We start from the raw sequence: 23,301 nt of genomic DNA on the forward strand, positions 1-23,301 counted from the left end.
GCGATTAAGTCCCGATTTTAAAAATAATTATGTGTAATAATCGTGAAAGTTTAAATCAGTGTTTCACATTTAGACAGCCAGGAAAAAAATATTTCTCTGTTATTTTACGATTTTACATTACCCTGACGAATCAATTTCGTGGACTATCTGTCTATCTAGCCTATGTAGGTATGTCTCTAACAACCTACTGGTCGCTTAATCTCTTTAATTACCTTTCATTTCAACCAAATTTCAACCAATAGGTAATTCAAATAGAAAACAATATTATAGTACTTTCGCATAAAATCATCTAGTAAAAATCTTTCCGATAACATGGAATAAAGAGCCAACGGTCTGCAAATCGAATGAAAACAGTGAATATGGTGCAATTAGACATTTAGATATTTCCTTCGTTGTAGAAATAGTACATTACATCAGAGGCCGGGAAAATGAGGATTTCTGGCCAAGGGTATATACGGCCGAGCGAGCGTGCGAGCGAGACCGGATAGGATTACGAAGCCGGGAATCCGTTTTCACGCCGAGGCATGTATAGTGCTTTTCTCAAACATACAATGAAATAAAAAAAAATGCTCTAAAGGACAATATTTTACAAAAAAAGTTACTTTGCAGGCCTAGGCCTAAAAAATAATATGAAATCCCTTTACAGTCCTCTCGAGTTGTTGCGCCCAAAAAGCGATACTTCCCAGCCCATTTTAAGGAACGTAAAGACAATATTTCATTGCATGTTTGAGAAAACTTTATTTTCTTATTAGTGAATTCTGGACAGACATATTATTTTATCTTTTTATTCTCTGTAATGAGGGATGGGGAGAGGACATTATTTATTGTAATGTAACGAGCACAGAACAATATTTAAGATATAAGTTAAGCTTTGTTTATGCCCAGTGTAGTACATTTTGTACTGACATTTGTTACTTACACGTGATAGGACATATTTATTTGGCCATTGAATGTTCAATTGTTCATAATTTTAGTGATGTTGTAATCAAGTATTGCGTAAAGAGGCATTTTTTATGTTTTCGTTGCCTATCATACTTTCACCTACAAAAATTGACGCGCGAAAGCTTTGAGTAGGGACGGACTGACTAGACCTTTTGACTGGGTTTTGGGCATGCTTAGTATGTTGCGTTTGCTTGATCTTAAATTATATCTTTGATGGGTAGTGACGTCATTTTGTAGTCACTTACTGTGCAACAGCAGTTCAGCATGTGCACGACCGTAGGCGTTTTCGGCGCCGCAGCGGTACGCGCCCGCGTCGGCGCGTGAAACGCCGGCGACGAGGAGCGATAGCGAGTGCCGGAAACCACGGGAAGACACCGTCATCCTGTGCTTTGAACCTGGGGAAATAATTTATTATATAAATTATAACAATAGAAAAAATCTAAACACTTTTATACTCAACTTAAGTTCAAACTAAAACTAAACTAAGCACTAGCTCTTATCCTTATGACGCTAAGCGGCTTATCACTGAATCCGAGAACTTTTCTCACGAGTCCAAAAAGATTTTAACTTTGAGAAAAGCTCGGAGCCAGTTGCATTTACTTTTAAACTGTATCTTTAATTTATTACAGTGCAGTGATTAAATCAGAAAGAAAGGACTCTGATAGATGAATGGCCATAAGAGTGTAGCCTTAAGGAGTCATACACATGTTTCGTACTGCCAAAGGGAAAGGAAAATTCTCGAATAACCTGATGAACTACTACTACACTGGCTCAGCGACTTAAAAAGGATCTTGGCCTCCGACACAAGAGATCGCCACTCTGCCCTATCCTGCGCCACTTCACGCCAGTTGGGTACACCGAGTGCGGACAGGTCTTTCAGGACTTCCTCGCACCAGCGATATCTGGGACACCCACGCGGACTTTTCCCACCCGGGTGTCCCATATGCTCTTCTCACACCACGATTCTCTCCCATCCTGTCCAGGTGGCTGAGCCAGCGGAGTCGTGTGGCTTTGATCTCGCCAATTATGTTAGGCACCGCCATTAGCTCTTAAAAAAAATGCTCAGGCATTCATGACAACTTTAGTCTGTAAACTGAAATAAATGTCATAGGTATGCAAAGAAAATATGACCAAGGCCTCCGAGTGTACAAACCTGGATTCGGACAAGCGACCTCAGTTTAGGCGATGGATGCTTGAACCTTTCAGTCACGGTGGCAAGGGAGGAAATTTCTAAGTGGACTCCTAAATCATCGTCCTCCTTGCGTTATTCCGGCATTTGTCGCGGTTCATGGGAGCCTGGGGTCCGCTTTGACAACTAATCCCAAGTTTTGGCGTAGGCACTAGTTTTACGAAGGCGACTGCCATCTGTCCTTTCAACCCGTAGAGTAAGTAGGCCTTATTGAAATTAGTCCGGTTTCCTCAAGATGTTTTCCTTTACCGAAAAGCGTCTGGCAAATATCAAATGACATTTCGCACAAAAGTTCCGAAAACTCATTGATACGAGCCGAGGTTCGAATCCGCGACCTCCGGATCGAAATTCACACGCTCTTACCGCTAGGCCACCAAAGGCTTGTGGTGCCCTCTAAGTCCGTTTTCACATTATCCGATGCGATATCGGATGCCGGAAGGATTTCAAAGGAAAAAAAATACAAGATGGCGGCTGTAATGTATCAGATCGGATCGGATAATGTAAAAACGCACTAACGGTTTGAATCTATCTTTGGACACTTTTGATATAGGTACTACTAAAAAATACAAATTGAAATATTTTCTGATGAAAACAATTTAATTTGTTCTAAGAGTCCTCTTCAGTCTAGACTTAAGGCTTCTTGAGATATACATATTATCCGCCGAGCGGATTCCAGATTCCTAACTAGTATAACTCATGGCAATAAACCAGAACAATGTGACTAAGATGGGCTTCAACTACGGAGTATGTATGCGTTAGAAATATTTCATATCTCGCTAAATTATAGCAACCACGAGAAGTGAAAATGATATTTTAGGATCGCTGACATTATCGCAAATTAGTTCGCGTCGGGCGCTTGGCGTCCAAAGCAGAATTCACTTCAAAATATACGTCGGGGTGCACAGTTCAATTAAACATAAACTAAAGATTTTTCAACATTAAATGCTTAGAAAGGAGAAAGTTGGCGGAACATTTGAATGCTGCTTAATAAACATTTCATTCTAGTATAAAAATTGACCGTTAGCGCGTTTTCACTATATCTGGTCCCATAGAGATAGATTGTTGAAAAATTAGTATTATCAACTGTAATAGTAGAATTAATTGTAGTAGTAGAATTAGTATTATCAATTGTAATTTCAATTCAATTTGAAATTTTTTGTAAATTTATGACGTGTAAAAGTGTCCCTATGGCCTATAGTCTGCTGAATAAATTATTTTGTTTTTTAGTTTTGATTTTTTGATATCGGATGTAGGACCGATATCCTATATCCTATATACTTTAATTTATAGGATATCCTATACCGATATCCTATAAATTAAAGGCGCCATTTTTGTTTTTTGCCTTTGACATCCTTTCTACATCCGATATCGGATCGGATAATGTGCAAACGGTCTTATTGCCTTACAGACGTCACATTTTTTTTGAAAGTTTTATTTCAAAGTCAAACTCCTTGATAACAACCAACACCGTTAAATACATACGCACTCACGCCTGTATTCCCAAAAGAGGTAGGCAGATCACATACTACTCCTTCAACTTTAGTGTCACTTTTAGGAACTAATGGGTTGTTGTATTTTTTTGGCAAGCAGAACCGTCTGCAATCCATGCCAAAGAGGGAGGCCGTCCAAGTGAGTTCAAGTCTCACATGCTCCAAGGCAGTAACAAAATAATGGAGCAGTAGCAGAAGGCAGTAGCAAGTAAACAAAATAATGATATTGCAGTGGCATGTTGCCTGCCCATTGGTCACAACGCAATTGAAGCCATATCCCACGTATTTTTAAATTAAAGAAAAAATTGAAAAATTCACACCTCTGGGATGACTAAACCCGCGATCTAAATAAAAAATCTATATCCTACAATCGAGTCCCACGAGATAAAAGGGGGTGTTGAAATTTTTTTACTCGTCATGGGCGCCGCTGCCGTCATCAACTTACCTATATTAAACATCAGAGCACCTAATAAAAAACCTAAAACACCACTAAGTCTTCCCGTATTTAATTAAGCGCAAAAACTTTGTGTTTCAAGATTAAAAATCTCATTTGTTAAGAAAACTTCTAATTAGGAATCTAGGGCGGGATTTTTAATTACAACTTTCAGCCGCGCAATGTATGCAATGAGTTTCAAATTAGTTCTAAAGTTCAATCGAAGTATAGGGTGAAGTTGACTCATTAAATTTCATTTCAAAGTCGTAACTGATATGAGGTGGATAATTTAGATGTTGGAGTTAGGGAACTCATTAAGTGAGCTTAGATAAGTGGGCAAGCGCTGGTTGGTGGTACTTTATTGTTTGATGAGTGCGAAATTGAAATTGATGAGTGGTCTAAGGGCATTTTCAGAATTTAGGTCCCCCAATTACCGTAAGTTGTTAACAAAAATTAACTCGCCGTCAGTTTTGTGACGACAATTAAGCATAAAATATGTCTAAAAATTACTTTTTTTCACATTTTGAATGTAGATTATCGCTTTCACAAACAATATTTCAATTGAAATTTCATGTTTAACTATCGTCATAAAACTGCCAGTGAGTTAATTTTTGTTAACGACTTACGCTAATTGGGGGGTCCCAAATTCTGAAAATGCCCCTAAATGTTTTTGAGTTAAAGAGTTACATATAGTCATAGATGCAAACTACCTAGAGATTTCTTTCTAGTAAATCTTTGCAACACTTTCCAAACCATTGTGAACATGATTTGTAAATTTCTAACAACAAATTACAAGAAATTACAATAAATTTCATTATAGAGGTAAACAACAAGCGGTCAGCGGCAGCAGGTTCACCAGTAGTGTTATTAAATAAAAAACATTTAATCCAATTTAAATAATTTTAACAATAAATATCAACTAATTTATTTATAGTGCGGACGTGCGGTAACTTATTTGGTTTTCACAATGTCACCTAATGGAATAACATCTTTATAGAATCTTGCATCTTGTAGCAAATCAAAAGTCAGTCACATCTTCAAAGTGAAACATTAGGCGCTTACACGTGGCATATCGCTTTGAGTACTACATACGTGTAAGCCGAATTGAAAGTGAAGATCTGCAAACACCCCAGGGCCATATCAAAGGGAAAAGTAAGGTAACGTCAAAAGATTTGAGAGGTCCAATAATGGAACGGGTTGGTCTTTTATCTCCAATGAATATTCGATCAAAGGCAAGTATTTGTATTGTCCTCATGTAATTCTCTATTGTTTGAGGTACTGAGATGTTTCTTATTGTTTTTTTGTGTAGGTATATTTTCCAATTTTGATTTGGCGGTACTTTCTTTTATCGTTTTTGATTTGTTGTGTATGATATCAAAGACATCACAGACACGTGCGTTAAGACAAGATAGAAGCAAAAAAAAATGTTTGGTTATGGAAGAACGAAAGAGTAATGTAGAGGTAGAAACAGCCTTTTTTTAACGGAGTGGGAATGCAGTACTACTCACGATGTGTGGGACTCGAATCTTCTTTCTCCCCTAGCGAGAGGGGGGAATCTTGGTCCTACCCACTTAACCTACTCCGCAGAGTTACAGCCCTGTTGGACGATACAGCAACTCAGGATAATAGTGGCACATGAAACGCCTTTGACCTACATCTGAGGGTTACAGGGCTGCCGGTCGGTGCTCAGAGGTTACTCCACCTTACTGTAGCTATGTAACTTTCAGTTTCTGGCTGTTGAGCGTCCAATATACTAGTGGCACTGGGAACGCCTCTGCGATACATCTGAGGATTACATGGCTGCCGGTCGGTGCTCAGATGTTAGGTACTTTATCCTACGTAGACTGTAGCTACATTATAATTTATAACTGGACAGCACTTCCTGTTAGTCAGTTTCTGGCCATTCAGCGTCCAATATACTAGTGGTACATGGAACGCCTCTGCCGTGCATGTGAAAGGTTGCACTGCTACTTGTAGAGCATCGCGTGTCAACCCTTCCTACTAATAATCTTGTCCTGTGTTACTAGACAATCTAGACATTTGACTGTATATATATATACTTACTGTTAGTCAGCTTCTGGTCGTTCAGCGTCCAGTAGACTAGTGGCACTGGAAACGCCTCGGCTGTGCATGTGAGGGTGACAGCGCTGCCGACCGGCGCGCGAATGGCGACTCGTCCTGCCCAGATTGAGGGGGCAACTGTAACAGAACTAGATTATGAGTTTCGGGGTAAAAAAAGCTATTATTTTTACTACAAATTATAGTAATTCATAATTACACTGTCATGTCTTAGCAATTAGGGGTTGAAAGAAAACGAAATTGTGATATTGCAATGATCATACCTCAATTGAACCCATATCCTACAGTTGAATTAAACAGCACCCTTGACATTTTTATATTAAAGGAAAAAATTTATAAAAAAAAAAAATTTTTTTTTTCCTTTAATATAAAAATGTTTAGAATCGTTAGCAGACGTTTCTGCTTAATAAAAATTAATTCAGCACCCTTGAGACGAATGAGGGTGATGAAATTCTTAACACGTCATTTACACGGGAGGGGCGGGGGGGGGGGATGTAAAACCTCCTTGAAAAATTCTACAAATGTAAAGATTCAGTTAGGTTCATTGAGGCAATGACCACCATTGCATAAAAACTAAAACCTTAAAAGTTGATTTAAAATAACTTCCTTAAATTACAAAATATTTTCTCATTTCCGAAGTCAAAACAAAGAAAATGTTTATCATGTCATAAAACAGGGTTCCATTATAAGCCTTGTTCCATTTTCTTTCCCGATTCCTTTTCAGTCATTACATTAAACCCTCTCATTAAAATCATCCGAGCCCTAAATCCGAGGCCTTAAGCACTGGTCCTACCAAACGCGAGTAAGCTATTGTAGTGTGCGCTAAGCCATTTTTTCATGAAACATGGCTAAGAATACTCCCGGCTAACTCAGCTTTCAAACAAAAAAAAATTAAATCCAAATCGGTTCATCCGTTCGAGAGCTACGATGCCACAAACAGACACACACACAGACAGCCAAAAGACAGACAGACAGACAAACCGACAGATAGACAGACACGTCAAACTTATAACACCCCGTCGTTTTTGCGTCGGGGGTTAATAAAAACGAACAAAAGATTGTCGCTCCCGTGTAAATAAAAGAGACGCGATGATAGCGCCAGCGAGTTACCTATAGTTCGTCGCAGAGAGATGGCTCCGGCTGGACTCGAACCTGTGACCTATGGCTTTTCCGGAGCCATCACTCTCACCAACTGAGCCACGGAGGCCTCCCGGATGTGTGCGAGTTTATCCATGACTTCCCTAAATTCTTAAAGGCCTTAGGGCATATAGTAGACGCTCGCAGACGTTTCTGCATGATAAATTAAAATTTTGGAAAAACCCCCGACTGCGACATTAGTAGACCGATTTTCATGAAACATGGCTAAGAACACTCCCGACTAACTCAGCTTTCAGACAAAAAAAAACTAAATCTAATTCGGTTCATTCATTCGAGATCTACGATGCCACAGACAGACACACACACAGACAGACAGACAGACAAACAGACAGACAGACAGACAGACGGACAGACAAACAGACAGACGGACAGACACGTCAAACTTATAACACCCCTTCGTTTTTGCGTCGGGGGTTAAAAAAGCTATAAACGCTCGCTCTCTGTGATAATTTACTCGTTTTGGTGGAACCAGTGATTTAGGATCGAGCTACACCGTATAGAGCCTTGGCTCCTGAAACGTATCAGCTTTTTAATCTCGTTTATGGGCGATAGTAATAAAAAAGTTTCAGCGTAAAGTAAAAAGGTATACACTTAAAAGTTTGCACAAGGAATAAGTTTGGCAAAATGGAAGCCTAGGGTCGATAGCTGTGGCCTATTTCACAATAGTGACAATAATTGTCGCCCGATAGTGACACTTCGTAGTTCATTGCCTGTTCAACAAGTAAATATTAACGCTTACTCATCAACCCAGAAATAGTCACATAATTGTCAAGTGTCAAATGTCAATCTCATTGGTGAAATAGCCCACCAGTGGATTGTTTGGACGGTATTATAAAATAGGGACCGTTCCGCGATATAATATTGCTCGCTACGGTGTAACTAGTCGCATTTTGAAAGTTCATTAAGACGGCTCAGCCTTTTTATGCCACTGTGGAGAGGATGACCAGAAAATTTCATCAGTAAAGCAACAAGGTGGCAACAGGTACCTAAGTACTAATAGCAACAAAATTAACTAAATTACAGTGGACCTTGTGGCTTAGAAAAAAGTTATAAATTGTCAGATATAAAGGGCCTAATTATTTACACATACTCGTATTACCGATTTATTAAATTGCGATATTTGATTGGAGTGCTAAATTGTATGTAACCTCAGTAGTCCGCAATGGAGCTACAAAATTTCACGCGAGTTTTGTTTATTCGCCGCCTATGTAAATGGGCCCTTAAGAAATTAAAATGGAACACGTTTCGTTCATGTACAGAGCGAAACATGCAACGGAAGATTTGGCGATATAGTAAGGCGGCGGAATTGAAAAAAGTCGTCTAGTTTTAAAGTTGATGTGACTGGAGAGTATACTGCTGACAAGTGGTATCGTTGTGATCGGTAGACTTTACTGAGTACGAAATAATGACTTGTCACATTCTCAGACTGTGGGGGGGTTAACTATGACGTCACAAAGATCGCGGTCCCGGGTTTCAATTTTTTGCCAATTTGTCTAGAACCCCTTATCCAATTTTGAAAAATGAGGTGTCGATTGAAAGCGTATAATATGCTGATTAAGATTTGTTATAAGTGAAAAGTATAGTTTTGTTAGTTATTTTTTAATTAACAATAATGCAAAAAATACTTTTTTTTTTACTCTCTTTTTTTATTTTTGTGACTCAAAAAGGCAATGAAAACGGCCACTTAGCTAAAAAATATGTTATATAAATCATTTAGCTACATTATTAAGCTATCTGTTGCTTTTGAAATTTCTACGATCGGATAATAAATAAGCAAACTACAAGCACATACCTGTAGGCGGGGAGTACCGCTTGACACGCGTTCCCATACATTCGGCGTCTACCAAATTACACCTCGCGCAAAATTCGTTTCAAGCAGATATACCTCTAATCTTATTCATCGTAACCTATCAATATTTGTATCATTTGAAAGTACAATTAAAGTCCTTTCAGAAACAATATCAACCATTTTCTTAAAATCAATAATCGCCAGTCTACGGTGGTTACAAAGAAAAAAGCGGGGATTCAATTTGACTGGTTCCCTAGGTTTGATACCCTAGACGAGTTTAAAAGGGGAGGTAAAGGTGACAAATATGGGTCGTTCTCTGGCCTGAAAGCTACACAGAGGGCCAGGGGAAGAAAAACTAGGGTTTAAGTTATTTTTTCTTTTATTTGTTGATTTTATTGTGTTTAATTTTTTTGTAATTTTATCAAGAATACACGCTGGTTTCTTTTTGTGAAAATGCCCTTTTTTATGAGAAAATCGATGAATTTCATGGCATTTTCCGATAGAGACTAAAATTAACTTTCAAATAAGGCCACATAGTCATACTTTTACTTATATAATATTAAGGGAAATAGCCCCGGCGGAGTAGTGCAAGCGGGACAGCAGTGTAGCAATCCATAAACCTGACTTCACTGGTTCCTCAGTGCCACACATAGTGTTACGAGGTGCCCTGCGCGCCCTGCTCTCTAATATGTGGGTCAATACTGCTTCAACGCAAACGATTGAGATGTGTGATTTTTTTGACACTGAGTGTATTTGCAGGAGCTGCATGTACTTAACAAGTGTACCCCAACAACTATTTCATGTTTATAACGCATTATTAATAATAAATATGCTCTTGGCGTAGGGATGTGACGACCCCATCGCCCATTGGTTTAACCAGTGCAATCAGTCAACGCAGGGCAGCTTGTGGCGAGCTGTTGGGGAACAGCGACCCCACGTACCCGAGTGCTCCTGGGGAGTTCTGTTACCCGTAAGGCGGGTGGGTGGGACAGTACTCTCTACCTCTGGCTTGCCTTGGCTGGTCGTCCAGAGTGGAGTCGTTAGGGTTACATGCCCCAGGGGTGGAAGTGAAAATTTGCATAAGACGCGAGTTGGTACAGTGGCTTGACAGCCACTGGGCAGAAAGCGGTGTACACCTCTCAACACCCTTGAGTTCCCACACCGGTGTTGCCCTTGAGCCATCTTGAATGTCGCTTTTTGTGGGGGCCCATCTTATGGGGACGAGTCACCGTCTGCCGGAAATAAAATTGGATACCATTTTATTAGGCAGGCGTCCGGTTTTTTATCCATAGCCCAGTATTTAGTCCATCACTCTCATCAAAATAGCCCAGTTCATTTTAGATTCCATTAACTCTCAAATAGTCCTTACACCCTGGCGGGTGCTGCCTCTGCGTGTGTCCCATGATACGGGCAAGGACAGCATCCGCTCGGTGTACCCCTTACATTTCATTAAAGTGTCAAAAGGGCCTCTACGCGTTGGCTTCGGCCCCGCGCACGCCTCCCAAAGGTCCGGAACACCATTGTTCCGTGATGGGAAAGACATACAAATATGCTCTTAATGTTATCTTGATCTTGACTTCTGTCGAATAATTATGTTCTGAGAAAAGTGGCTAAAAGTAATGATTATAATTACTAAAACATTAAAGGTAACTTCATTTTAGTGATTTAATGTGTATAACGACCGAAGTCTAATCGTTTTGATTTTAAGATTACTTTTTAATACCTACTGGGTCAAAAAACCGCACCTCTAAGTCGTTTGAGTTCAAACGGTATTACTTGGTATTACCCTTAATATTATATAAGTAAAAGTATGTATATGTGGCCTTATTTGAAAGTTAATTTTAGTCTCTATCGAAAAATGCCATGAAATTCATCACATTTCTCATAAAAAAGTGAATTTTCAGCAAAAGAAACCAACGTGTATCCTTGATAAAATTACAAAAAAAATTAAACACAATAAAATCAACAAATAAAAGAAAAAATAACTTAAAACTAAACTTAAACCCTAGTTTTTTCTCCCCTGACCCTCTGTGTAGCTTTTAGGCCAGAGAACAACCCATATGTCACCTTTACCTCCCATTTTAAACTCGTCTAGGGTATCAAACCTTAGGAAACCAGCCAAATTCCATACCCACTTTTTTCCTTTGTAACCACCGCAGACTGGCGATTATTGATTTTAAGAAAATGATTGACATTGTTTCTTAAAGTACTTTAATTGTACTTTCAAATGATACCAATATTGATAGGTTACAATGAATAAGATTAGAGGTATATCTGCTTGAAACGAATTTTGCGCGAGGTGTAATTTGGTAGACGCCGAATGTATGGGAACGCGTGTCAAGCGGTACTCCCCGCCTACAGGTATGTGCTTGTAGTTTGCTTATTTATTATCCGATCGTAGAAATTTCAAAAGCAACAGATAGCTTAATAATGTAGCTAAATGATTTATATAACATATTTTTTAGCTAAGTGGCCGTTTTCATTGCCTTTTTGAGTCACAAAAATAAAAAAAGAGAGTAAAAAAAAAAAGTATTTTTTGCATTATTGTTAATTAAAAAATAACTAACAAAACTATACTTTTCACTTATAAGAAATCTTAATCAGCATGTTATACGCTTTCAATCGACACCTCATTTTTCAAAATTGGATAAGGGGTTCTAGACAAATTGGCAAAAAATTGAAACCCGGGACCGCGATCTTTGTGACGTCATAGTTAACCCCCCCACAGTCTGAGAATGTGACAAGTCATTATTTCGTACTCAGTAAAGTCTACCGATCACAACGATACCACTTGTCAGCAGTATACTCTCCAGTCACATCAACTTTTTCCGAGACCCTCTCGCCGCTCTACTAATAGTATCTATCGTTTTTCTTCAACACATTCAGCGTCAGAACGTGCTACGAATTTGGATCGTATCGTAACCGATAATATCAAGAAATGGGTATATAAGAACAGCATGCATTTACGTGCGGAACAGTGACATTTGGTGCAGTGGAACTACTGATGATGGTCAGAACGGAACTCCTCAAATCTGAACGGCACGCTTATAATGACTTTGGAATTTTTATAAGAACAGCTTGCGTTTACGTTCAGAACAGTGACATTTGGTGCAGTGGAACTTCTTGAAGCACTGAATGTGTTCAATGATTTTGAAAGTATACTCGTAGTTAATACCAATCCCAATAAGGCCTAGTTACCCTTCGGGTTGGAAGTTCAGATGGCAGTCGCTTTCGTAAAACTAGTGCCTTCGCCAAATTTTGGGGTTAGTTGTCAAAGCGGACCCCAGGCTCCCATGAGCCGTGGCAAATGCTGGGATAACGCACGGAGGATGATGAGTTACTACTTTTGAATTTAATGCTATTTTTGATATTAGCTTATCTGTTGGTGGGTATCTACCTCTATTTCGATGCACGGCTACTACTATCATTAGTATCATTACTTTCGTTAGACTTCTTATCGGTATCGGTAGTTAGGTACCTATTTCGATGCAGTTAAATACGTACACGTTCAAGGGAACAAGATGCATGCTTGATCCCTTGAACGCGAAGAGGCTGACTGCTATGGAGTTATTCGTTCCTCAGTTTGAATTACTTAAATACTTATTTAAAAACCCAACCCAACACTTTAGCTTTAACTTCCTCTTAAAAGTTAATGGTACATAGTCTAAAGGGAACATCAAGTGTTATGGAATCTTAGTCTTAAGTCGTAAATTACAAACTCGGGAGTTATAAATTTTGCGTAACTTTACTTCCGCGTCCCAAATTATTGAATTATTGAACTTGAGCTCAATTTCGTTAAGGCACAGAATATATAATAGTACAAGTACAGAAGGCCCACTGCTTTGATGTTCCCGAAATGCCGCCTTTCTAAATACCTACAAAATTCTTACAAAGAAACAAGCCGCACGTGCGCGGCGTCCGGTGATAGGTTACCAATGGATCCATACGAATTAATACTCACATACATGTTATACTATTATATTCAAGTCTTGGGTACTTTCTAGGTAAATATCGTCACTACTTTAAAAAAATCTCGTATCTCATGCTTCTCCTCAAAGTTAAAACACAGTAAGTCTATATGCATTCCATACATACTTACTACAATTTTCTTTTCATTGACAGACGAAGATACAAGTTTTTTAAAAGTAGTGACGATATATTGTATTTATATATTTTTGTGCAAGTTCCAACATCACAAGCCTTATTGAAATTTTCAATAGTAGATCTGTGTAAGAATGTCTTATGGAATTTATTTTATTCAATATGTCTATTTAACTAAGTATTATTAGCCATTCCACACGCGGACATAGCTTAAAAAAACCTTGCGACGTAAAGTAACAATAGAAAGTGCGAACGTGCATTCCGTAAGAACGCGTGCCACCCCTGAGTAGGCCGCGAACTCGCGGCCGCCAGCATGTACTTGTAGCGCGGCGATAGAATCGCGGAGTGAGCCGCCCCTGGTTAAGGGCGAATTATTAAGTTATCTGACATTTTAATGACATAATAAAGTACGGTGATATATAAACAAATACGCGATCGCAAATACTTTGATAGCAAAATTTTTGCACTCGCACTTAGCTTGAATAACATGTGAAAAATAAATATTTCATTTTCATTTCATTTTCATTTTCATTTTTTTCATGTATGGGTGAAATAAATATGACTAAAGAAAGGATGTTTTTTTATTGGGCCTGTCATGATTATAGTGTTTCAGAAACTGGATCCTCTTGAGTTTTGAACAATTCATAGTTATTTTCATTAGACTTATATTGACCGGGATATACTACTACATACCTACATACCGAGATTGGTAAGAGAAGCCATTGAGATTCACAAATATAAAAATTTCAATCGTGAGGATGGCTTCAAACTATCAAATGTATGGAACCCAGTGATTTGTTTGTGTAAGAAACCGATGAAGTCAGAATTGAACAAACGTAGTGCCACTGTGAGTGTAGTGTGTTTGGATTGGACAGACCATCGAGTGGGAATGCGACCAGTGGTAACGCTGAAAGTGAATGCAGCCGACGCGCGCGAAGGAGAGTAGATCGCGCGCTGTCTACGCAACTTTGACATCCACCCGCCTTCGTCAGTTTTCCGTGATCATGAGGCATGCAACTGCGTCGAAATATCGGGAGCTCGACAAAAATCAAAAAGGTAATCACGGTCTATATCCCGGTCAATATAAGTCTAATGGATCCTCTTGCTTAACAACGGTACCATTGTCGGTCTTTAAATGTTTACCAGGTAGTTAATACTTACACATCATCTTGATAATGATCCTCTTGCTCACAGACGGTGGGACGCCATTGCTGGCGATGCAGAGGTAAGCGCCGGACGCCGCGCGCTCAGCGCCGGTCAAGTTCAACCACTCGCCGTTCCATTTAGACACTGCAACGAAACTTTATTTAAAGCTCTGGAAACTTGATGTTTATGGCTAGGTACGCACTATTTCGCTAGTCGCAAGCGGCCGGCCGCACTGCAGGTATGCATGTAATAAACCGGAGCCGCAAACACTGTACGCACTATTCGGCCGGCCGCAACCGCACGCGGTTAGCCGCTTAGTGCGTTCATAGCCTAACTGCTGAAAACTGCTAACTGTCCGCAGTTATTTTAGCTGCTTCACTTGAAGCCATGAAAAACATTTTTACAAACTTTTATTCAACTTGCCTTGTTAGTATGTTAGTGTGCGTCAAAACGTAGAAGTTTTTGACTCACTTCACGGTTTCCGATTGAGCTGAAATTTTGCACACATATGTAAATCACGTGACAATGCAATATTATGGTATCATGGAGCTGGTCTGATGATGGAGGGGAAAGGTAGTCATAGAAACTCTGTTATGAAACGTCGTATCCCCATCGAGTAGGGGGTTTTTGGTTTTTAGAAACGTCTCGGGGAGCAGTAGATGACTGTTGAAAGAAAAGTACAGTCGGCAATAAAAGCTTGTGCATAAAATGAAATTTTTGCAAAAAAACTTATTCTTATTTTTTTTTCAAGAAGATCTAATCAACAATTTTGATAACTAGCGGTCTGTATTTAGTCACAAAAATTTGTCTTTTTGTAAATCTGCGAGGACGTTGTTATTTTACTATATTGCCTGAAAGTCATAAATCTTTATTTTAAATTGTAGTAATTAAGAACTCGTTGATGATTTATGACTTTCCTAGGGTAAATAATAATTCCTAGGGTAAATCTTAAATTCTCCATATGCTTTACTATGAATAATTAGGACATTTTTTTAAACTTTAACGATTTTTGTTACACATATTTAAAATTGCAAATGAATTTCATCTTTTCATATGGGTAGTCAGGACTAAGTGCGGGTAGTTCGAGAAACTCGTACAGCTAGAAAATGTTGATGTCAACTTTAGCTAGTCTGCTCAGTGACAATGCCGTCCTTGAAACGTCGGAGGTTAGTGTTACTTAAATAAATAAATAAATAATAAATAAATATTATAGGACATTCTTACACAGATTGACTGAGCTCCCCACGGGATTCTACAATCTATCTCCTACAGCGTTTTCGTCGCTGGATTGCTCATCGACATAACTATTCATATATGAGCGCTTCGTCGACATAACTTTTCGACTGCGAATGATAGACCTACACATTGGTTCGCCGACACGTCTGTTTGACGACTGACTTTTTCATCGGAGTAACTACTCTCCGAAAAAACTTTTGACCGGCGCACGATTCTCCGACAGAACCTTTCAACGGCAGTCGTTTGGCCGACAATAGTACAGTCAGCTGCAGAGACAAGGAGACGCCCTGCCATACAAATTTGTATGCAGCTGACTGTACATTACGATACAAGTGTTTTAAATCGACACGAGTTACAAATTTCCTTTTCGCACGAATATCGTATGACTTTTTAAGTACATATAGCCCTCTGCAGTTTCCATCTGACCAAAAAATTAACCATTTTGCGTACTAGCGCGGCCAAAACGCACCATCTGTACTGAAATAGTACATTTCGATGCAAGTGCGGAAAAGAGGAAGTTCAAAGTGAGGGGCGATAAATGAAAACACGACCGAAGGGAGATAGGAGGGAGATAATATAGCACCATCTGCACCGATAGCATGGTCGCGCGATAAACGATAACATCAGCAGGCCGTCCCTATCGCACTTACAAATAGTGCGAAAGGAAAATAGTACATTCGATACAAGTGCGTAAAAAAGGAAGTTCGAAACGAGTGGCGATAAATGAAAACACGACCGAAGGGAGTGTTTTAAATCGACACGAGTTACGAATTTCCTTTTCGCACGTGTATCGTACGACGTTTTTCAGTACAGATGAGCCCTCGAAGTTTCGACCTGGCATATAATGAACCACTTCTCGCACTAGTGCGTGAAAACACCATCTGTACTGAAATAGTACATTACGATACAAGTGCGTAAAAAAGGAAGTTCGAAACGAGTGGCGATAGATTAAAACACGACCGAAGGGAGTGTTTTAAATCAACACGAGTTCCGAATTTTCTTTTCGCACGTGTATCGTACGACGTTTTTCAGTACAGATGGCCCTCCGAAGTTTCGACTTGACATATAATGAACCGCTTCTCGCACTAGTGCGTAAAAAACACCATCTGTACTGAAAAAAAATTTTCCGCACGATTTTGCTTCATAGAATACACACTTTTCGAGCACATGCATTGTTATTAAGCACATTATGATACAAGTTCGAAAAAAGGAAGTTCGAAACGAGTGGCAATAAATTAATAGTACATTAAGTCTCGACCTGAGAAGAAATGGACCGACTTCTCGCACTAGGGCGTAATAAAAGCACCATCTGTACGGAAATAGTACATTACGATACAAGTGCGTAAAAAAAAGGAAGTACGAAACGAGTGGCGATAAATTAAAACACGACCTACGGTACCTACGGTCGTGTTTTAATTTATCGCCGCTCGTATCGAACTTCCTTTTTTACGCACTTGTATCGTAATGTACTATTTTCTACTCCCGTGTTGTTATTCGTCATTTACAGTGTCGTGCATAGATCGTTAAAACCCTACATAAAAGATGCCCGCCCCCGCCCGGCGCCCCGCGCACCCACGCATACGATATAGCTCTTAAAGCATTGTTAGGTAGCCTTTAATGGATATACGAGTGTGGGTGCGCGGGGCGCCGGAGGATGGCGGCGGCGCGGGGGAGTGCGAGCGACAGGGTGAGTGCAGGAACAGAGGGGAGGCCGACGCGTCAAAATACAGGAAACAGTGTGAATTTCACGAAAGTTGTTCAAGAAAACTATTAATAAAAACCAAGTGCATGGTCGTAGAAAAAGTATTGTATGCAACGGTGTTTAACTGAGTCAAAAAATACTCGTGGCGTCTTAATAACCCACGCCACTCGTCTTTTTTGACCTCCTTTAAACGCCTGTTGCATAAAATACAATTTTTCTTTCGCACTACTTGTAAGTGCGATAGGGACGGCCTGCTGTTTTATCGTTTTCCCCTCACTAGCTCGGAAACACTTGTTTTGTCCTTTAATACCAGCGGGTAAAAACACATTTTATCCACTAGTGGGTAAAGTAATTTGACCTTGAATATAATCAAATTAACTGCTTTAAAATTGATAAAAGTAGGTGAATCTAGTAATAAAGATGATTTACCACCTGTGGAACTACTGGAAGCAATGATAAACGCATTTTTGCGTTGTAGTTTCCTCGCTGTAGTGAGGGGAAAAGTTTTGTGTTATACAAGGGGGCAAAGTTGTATTTTAACGCCGAGTGTGGAATTGAAAAACGAGCAAGTGAAAGGATTCTATAGTTGAACCACGAGCGAAGCGAGTGGTTCGAAAATAGAATCCTGAACTTGCGAGTTTTTTAACACACGAGAAGTAAAATACATTTGCACCCGAGTGTAACACAAAACTTTTCCCCTCACTATAGCGAGGAAACTACAACGCAAAAATGCGTTTATCACTGCTTCCAGTAGTTCCACAGGTGGTAAATCATCTTTATTACTAGATTCACCTACTTTTATCAATTAACTATTATCGCGCGACCATGCTATCGGTGCAGATGGTGCTATATTATCTCCCTCCTATCTCCCTTCGGTCGTGTTTTCATTTATCGCCACTCGTTTCGAACTTCCTTTTTTACGCACTTGTATCGAATGTACTATTTTCCTTTCGCACTATTTGTAAGTGCGATAGGGACGGCCTGCTGATGTTATCGTTTATCGCGCGACCATGCTATCGGTGCAGATGGTGCTATATTATCTCCCTCCTATCTCCCTTCGGTCGTGTTTTCATTTATCGCCCCTCACTTTGAACTTCCTCTTTTCCGCACTTGCATCGAAATGTACTATTTCAGTACAGATGGTGCGTTTTGGCCGCGCTAGTACGCAAAATGGTTAATTTTTTGGTCAGATGGAAACTGCAGAGGGCTATATGTACTTAAAAAGTCATACGATATTCGTGCGAAAAGGAAATTTGTAACTCGTGTCGATTTAAAACACTTGTATCGTAATGTACAGTCAGCTGCATACAAATTTGTATGGCAGGGCGTCTCCTTGTCTCTGCAGCTGACTGTACTATTGTCGGCCAAACGACTGCCGTTGAAAGGTTCTGTCGGAGAATCGTGCGCCGGTCAAAAGTTTTTTCGGAGAGTAGTTACTCCGATGAAAAAGTCAGTCGTCAAACAGACGTGTCGGCGAACCAATGTGTAGGTCTATCATTCGCAGTCGAAAAGTTATGTCGACGAAGCGCTCATATATGAATAGTTATGTCGATGAGCAATCCAGCGACGAAAACGCTGTAGGAGATAGATTGTAGAATCGCGGTAAGCTCAAGATGGCTTGTGTTGCAGGTACTCAGACAACGATATACATAATATACAAATACTTATATACATAGAAAACATCCATGACTCAGGAACAAATATCTGTGTTCATCACACAAATAAATGCCCTTACCGCGATTCGAACCCGGGACCGCGGCGTAGCAGGCAGGGTCACTACGCGCTAGGCCAGACCGGTCGTCTAAACATTAATCCACGATTAAGTCCCGTTTTAAATGTAAGACACTTTTGTCATCATCACATAATATTACTGGCATCAAACAATACGTACTCAAAGTCGTGTGACGTGTAAATGGGCTCTAAAGAGAGTTATTGGCAGATTATGCGACACGAACCGCCATATTGAGTAACATTCACTGTATAAGCAGATTGAGTTTCGCCAAGGTCTTTATTACGGAAAGTGTGCGGTAATACTCCTTTTACGTAATCATAACCGGGCCGTTTTTTTTTGGATATTTTACTATTTATTTAACAAAATGCATAAAACAAACTTTATAAAATTACTAAATCTAAGATAATAAATTAATAAATGCTACAGGTTTCTGATAAAAAAATACTTAAAAATAACTTAACTATATGTATATCCACATTAAACGGGGTCGATAGGTACTGCAGTTGTAAATGTGCTTAATACTCTGCTGCGTAGAAATTTGCTGGACTAAATAATCCCCAGACCTGGAGTCGCCGTTTTTCTCCCGCAGTCTTAAGATAAAAAAAAAAAACTCTTATAAATACAAAAAAAAATACTAGTATTTCTAGCCGGGATTCGAACCCTGTCCTGCGATGTGCCTGTGATTTTTAGACCGACCTTCTTACGACGGAGCTACGCGCTGCCGATACCCGCGGATGACGACATTAGCAACCATATTTTTCGTTTAATAATGCGGAAGAAAAACGCATGAAAACTCGAAAATTCACGTTTTGCGAGGCTAAGCTGGATCGATTTTACACCCCCGAAAACCTCCACATAACAAATTTCAGCGAATTCGTTAGAGCGGTTTCCGAGATCGCCGGTAAATAAATAAATATACAAGAATTGCTAGTTTTTAAGGTATAAGATAAATATTGTTACGAATAAACATTTATTTTACCTGAGAGAAAAGGCGTCATTTCTTTTTTCTGCGTTATTTATCACGTACTAAATTCTAATAACAGACTTAAATAGGAATCCTTAAAAAAATTCTACCATTATTATTTAAATTACTGAAACTGCGAGTTCGTTTCTGGAAACTTTTTTAATATCCACACCTCAAAGAATGTAAATGGATAATTGAATATTAAAATTTCACAGGTTAAAGCTGGTTTTTACAGTTCGGGGAACTTAAATGAGGGTTCTCTGGATGTTTTTGTCAATATGAAAACATCTCGACATTTAGAGATCTCATACATCTCTAATTGATTGTGGTGGAATTAGTATTATCAACTGTAATACTACAATTAATTGTAGTAGTAGAATTAGTATTATCATTATAGGCCCGTGTCGGAATTTTCTGCGGCCGAGGTCATGAATAGGTACTTACGTTTAGACTCGTTTTATATAGCATTAACGGGATGGAGGTTTGGCGAATACCATATCACTCGCTCGCAGAACTTTTACCATTACTTCTATTTTCTTAAACATTTCCGCCCTGCCAGCACAAATTTATTGCCTTTTTCAGTGGTCGAGGGTTGGATATTTACACCGTGAGTAATGCTTCGAAAACAGATTTTTATTATTATATACATGTCTTTATAATATATCTACCTAAATCACACTTGAAATTGTAGCTCTTTTTATTCGATTTATTTAGAATAAACGAAAAATCGTTAACATATATGATATTTACTTGTCAGTTTTTGACATTTGCCACCTGAAGTTCACATGATAGGTGGCGTTACTGTCGTGCACGTACCCAATAGGCGCAAATATAAATAATAATACAATACAATACAAATATTCTTCATTGCTCACCAATATAACAAGATGACATTACAAAAATAAGCACATAACTTTAATTAACTATGGTAGACAACAGGCGGTCTTATCGCTAACGAGCGATCTCTTCCAGACAACCTTGGGGTAGTGGAGACAAGACACAAAAAACAAGTGATTTGAGTAGGGGATGCAGTGAGTGACAGAAAACGTCAAATAATCTTAATACTAATAAACATACATAAATAGGAAATAAAATAAACCTAAATATACCATACATATATAAATACTATAACAACACAGCTACGAATGTACATAGTATGTAGATAAAAAAACAATGCGGCCAATAGCGATAAAGGAAAATGAAACAGGATCAATAAATATTGTATTATGGAATAGATAAATAATGTACTTTTACTTGACTTTTAAAACTGTGAAGAGACTTAGCATGCCCTATGTCAATAGGTAATGAGTTCCACAACCGAACTGCCTGGAAAGTAAAGGAATCGTTGAAGAATTTAGAAGAAGATGGCGGGACTTTAAGAAGATGATTTCGGGAAGATCTGATAGATTGCACCAAAACTAAAGCGGTCTTTGAGATAGCGAGGAGTTGAAGGGTTAAACAGTACATTATAAAGGAGAGAAAGTATATGAAGGTTACGTCTGCGACGAATGGGGAGCCACTTCAGCTGCGATCGAAAGCTAGACACATGGTCGAATTTGCGCAAACCAAAAATGAAACGTATACAGACGTTCTGAATACGATCCAGCTTATTGAGTTGTTCTTCGGATAGATCAAGATAGGAAACATGAGCGTAATCCAAGATTGGTAGGAGCAACGTCTGAACAAGCGCAATTTTTGTGGGGATAGGAAGAAAGTTACGAAGTCTTCTCAGGGAAGCCATTGATGCAAACACCTTCCTGCTAATTTCGCTAAGCTGGGGTACCCAGAAAAATGTGCTGTCCATTATAGTGCCTAGGTTTTTCACGTGACCAGAGAAAGGAATTAAAACTCTGTTGAAGATTAGTGGTGGTAAAGTACCAGGGTCGAGTCGCGATATCAGCTTAGAGCTCCCAATAACTATGGCTTATAATTATGTCAATAAGCATTTAAGATACTGTATTTTTCTATTTCACATTTAAATGGCAAAAAATATACATACATTTTAACCCAGCAAACATTTTGATTAGATTCAGAAAGAGCAGTGTAATTTTCAGAAACTTTTTAAACATAAAATTATGTTCGCAACACTCAATTTTACCAGAATGTTTCGAGGGAACTGTGGCCATTTGCAGTGGTAATGTTATTAAAGGTAGTTTTATTTAAGCGAGGGAGTAATTTTCTACTAATGGCCACTTAAACGGTTGCCTATTAGGTCCATCTAGTCAGGCTGGGTGTATTTTAGATTTTTTTTTTACTTAAACGTTATGTTTTGACATAATGTTACAGTAGATATCTCAGTACTTTACTTAAGTAAGCTGTATCTGTAGCCTCATTCGCGATCCTAGATCCTAGATCGCGCGCTGTCTACGCAACTTTGACATCCACCTCAATAAAAATCAAAAAGGTAATTCAATTAAATTAAATATTAAATATTATAGGACATTCTTACACAGATTGACTGAGGCCCACGGTAAGCTCAAGAAGGCTTGTGTTGTGGGTACTCAGACAACGATATATATAATATATAAATACTTATATACATAGAAAACATCTATGACTCAGGAACAAATATCTGTGCTCATCACACAAATAAATGCCCTTACCGGGATTCGAAGGGCAGGGTCACTACCGACTGCGCCAGACCGGTCGTAATCCCTGTCAATATAAGTCTAATGTATAAATTATTTTTATTTACTTATTTTTAAAACCTCAATGCACATAGTATGAGTGATTTTATTAGAAAACTCTCAAACCAATGATTATCTTCTGCACAAATAATAATTATAATACTATGTTGCAAACAAAGGCAAGCCGTACATCTTGCACAAACGTGTAGTTTCGCAAACAGTTAGCGGCAGCTTGAGTTGCGAACTTCGCACATGTCATGCAACGCGGGAACGACAAAGTTCTGTGCAGCTGAGTTGTGACAGTTTTCGGCTATAACGTATGCACTGCGCGCCTAGCCGAAGTGACAATCTTTGACGCTACGACGACGTTAGTCTGGCTTTGTCGCGCCACTACAATCATGGTGTAATAAAGAGTACTATCATACAGTATGGCCACTCCCTGCTTCCCGCCGAAACTACCGCCCACACGCTCTAAAGAATCGCTCATTATGTAAAGCGTATACTGATCTCTAAAGCCTACTATAGCACACAAGACTACATGAATGATGAAACACCGTGCAAATTACAAAAACTGCTACTGAAAACAATTAATTATATAAGTAGGTTATTAATGATGATATGGATAATTCAATGTATTTTTATACAATATATTTTTTGACATTTAGAATTTATTATAGAAGTTTTTAGACTAGTATTTTTTTTTATACAATTTA

General features: G+C 38.9%; 1 protein-coding gene across 1 annotated transcript in view; it reads right to left on the reverse strand.

The window, feature by feature from the left end:
* Window positions 1-23,301, reverse strand: part of LOC125242679 (lachesin-like) — a 124,602-nt gene that overhangs the window by 12,283 nt on the left and 89,018 nt on the right. Inside the window, exons 5-7 of the mRNA XM_048151534.1 lie at window positions 14,343-14,471; window positions 6,119-6,253; window positions 1,188-1,337 (exon numbers count right to left, since the gene is read on the reverse strand). Coding sequence (XP_048007491.1) covers window positions 1,188-1,337; window positions 6,119-6,253; window positions 14,343-14,471 — 414 coding nt within the window. The remainder of the gene's footprint in view (window positions 1-1,187; window positions 1,338-6,118; window positions 6,254-14,342; window positions 14,472-23,301) is intronic.

This window comes from Leguminivora glycinivorella, chromosome 3 (genome assembly GCF_023078275.1).
Source record: "Leguminivora glycinivorella isolate SPB_JAAS2020 chromosome 3, LegGlyc_1.1, whole genome shotgun sequence".
In the NCBI taxonomy this organism is placed as follows: Eukaryota; Metazoa; Arthropoda; class Insecta; order Lepidoptera; family Tortricidae; genus Leguminivora; species Leguminivora glycinivorella.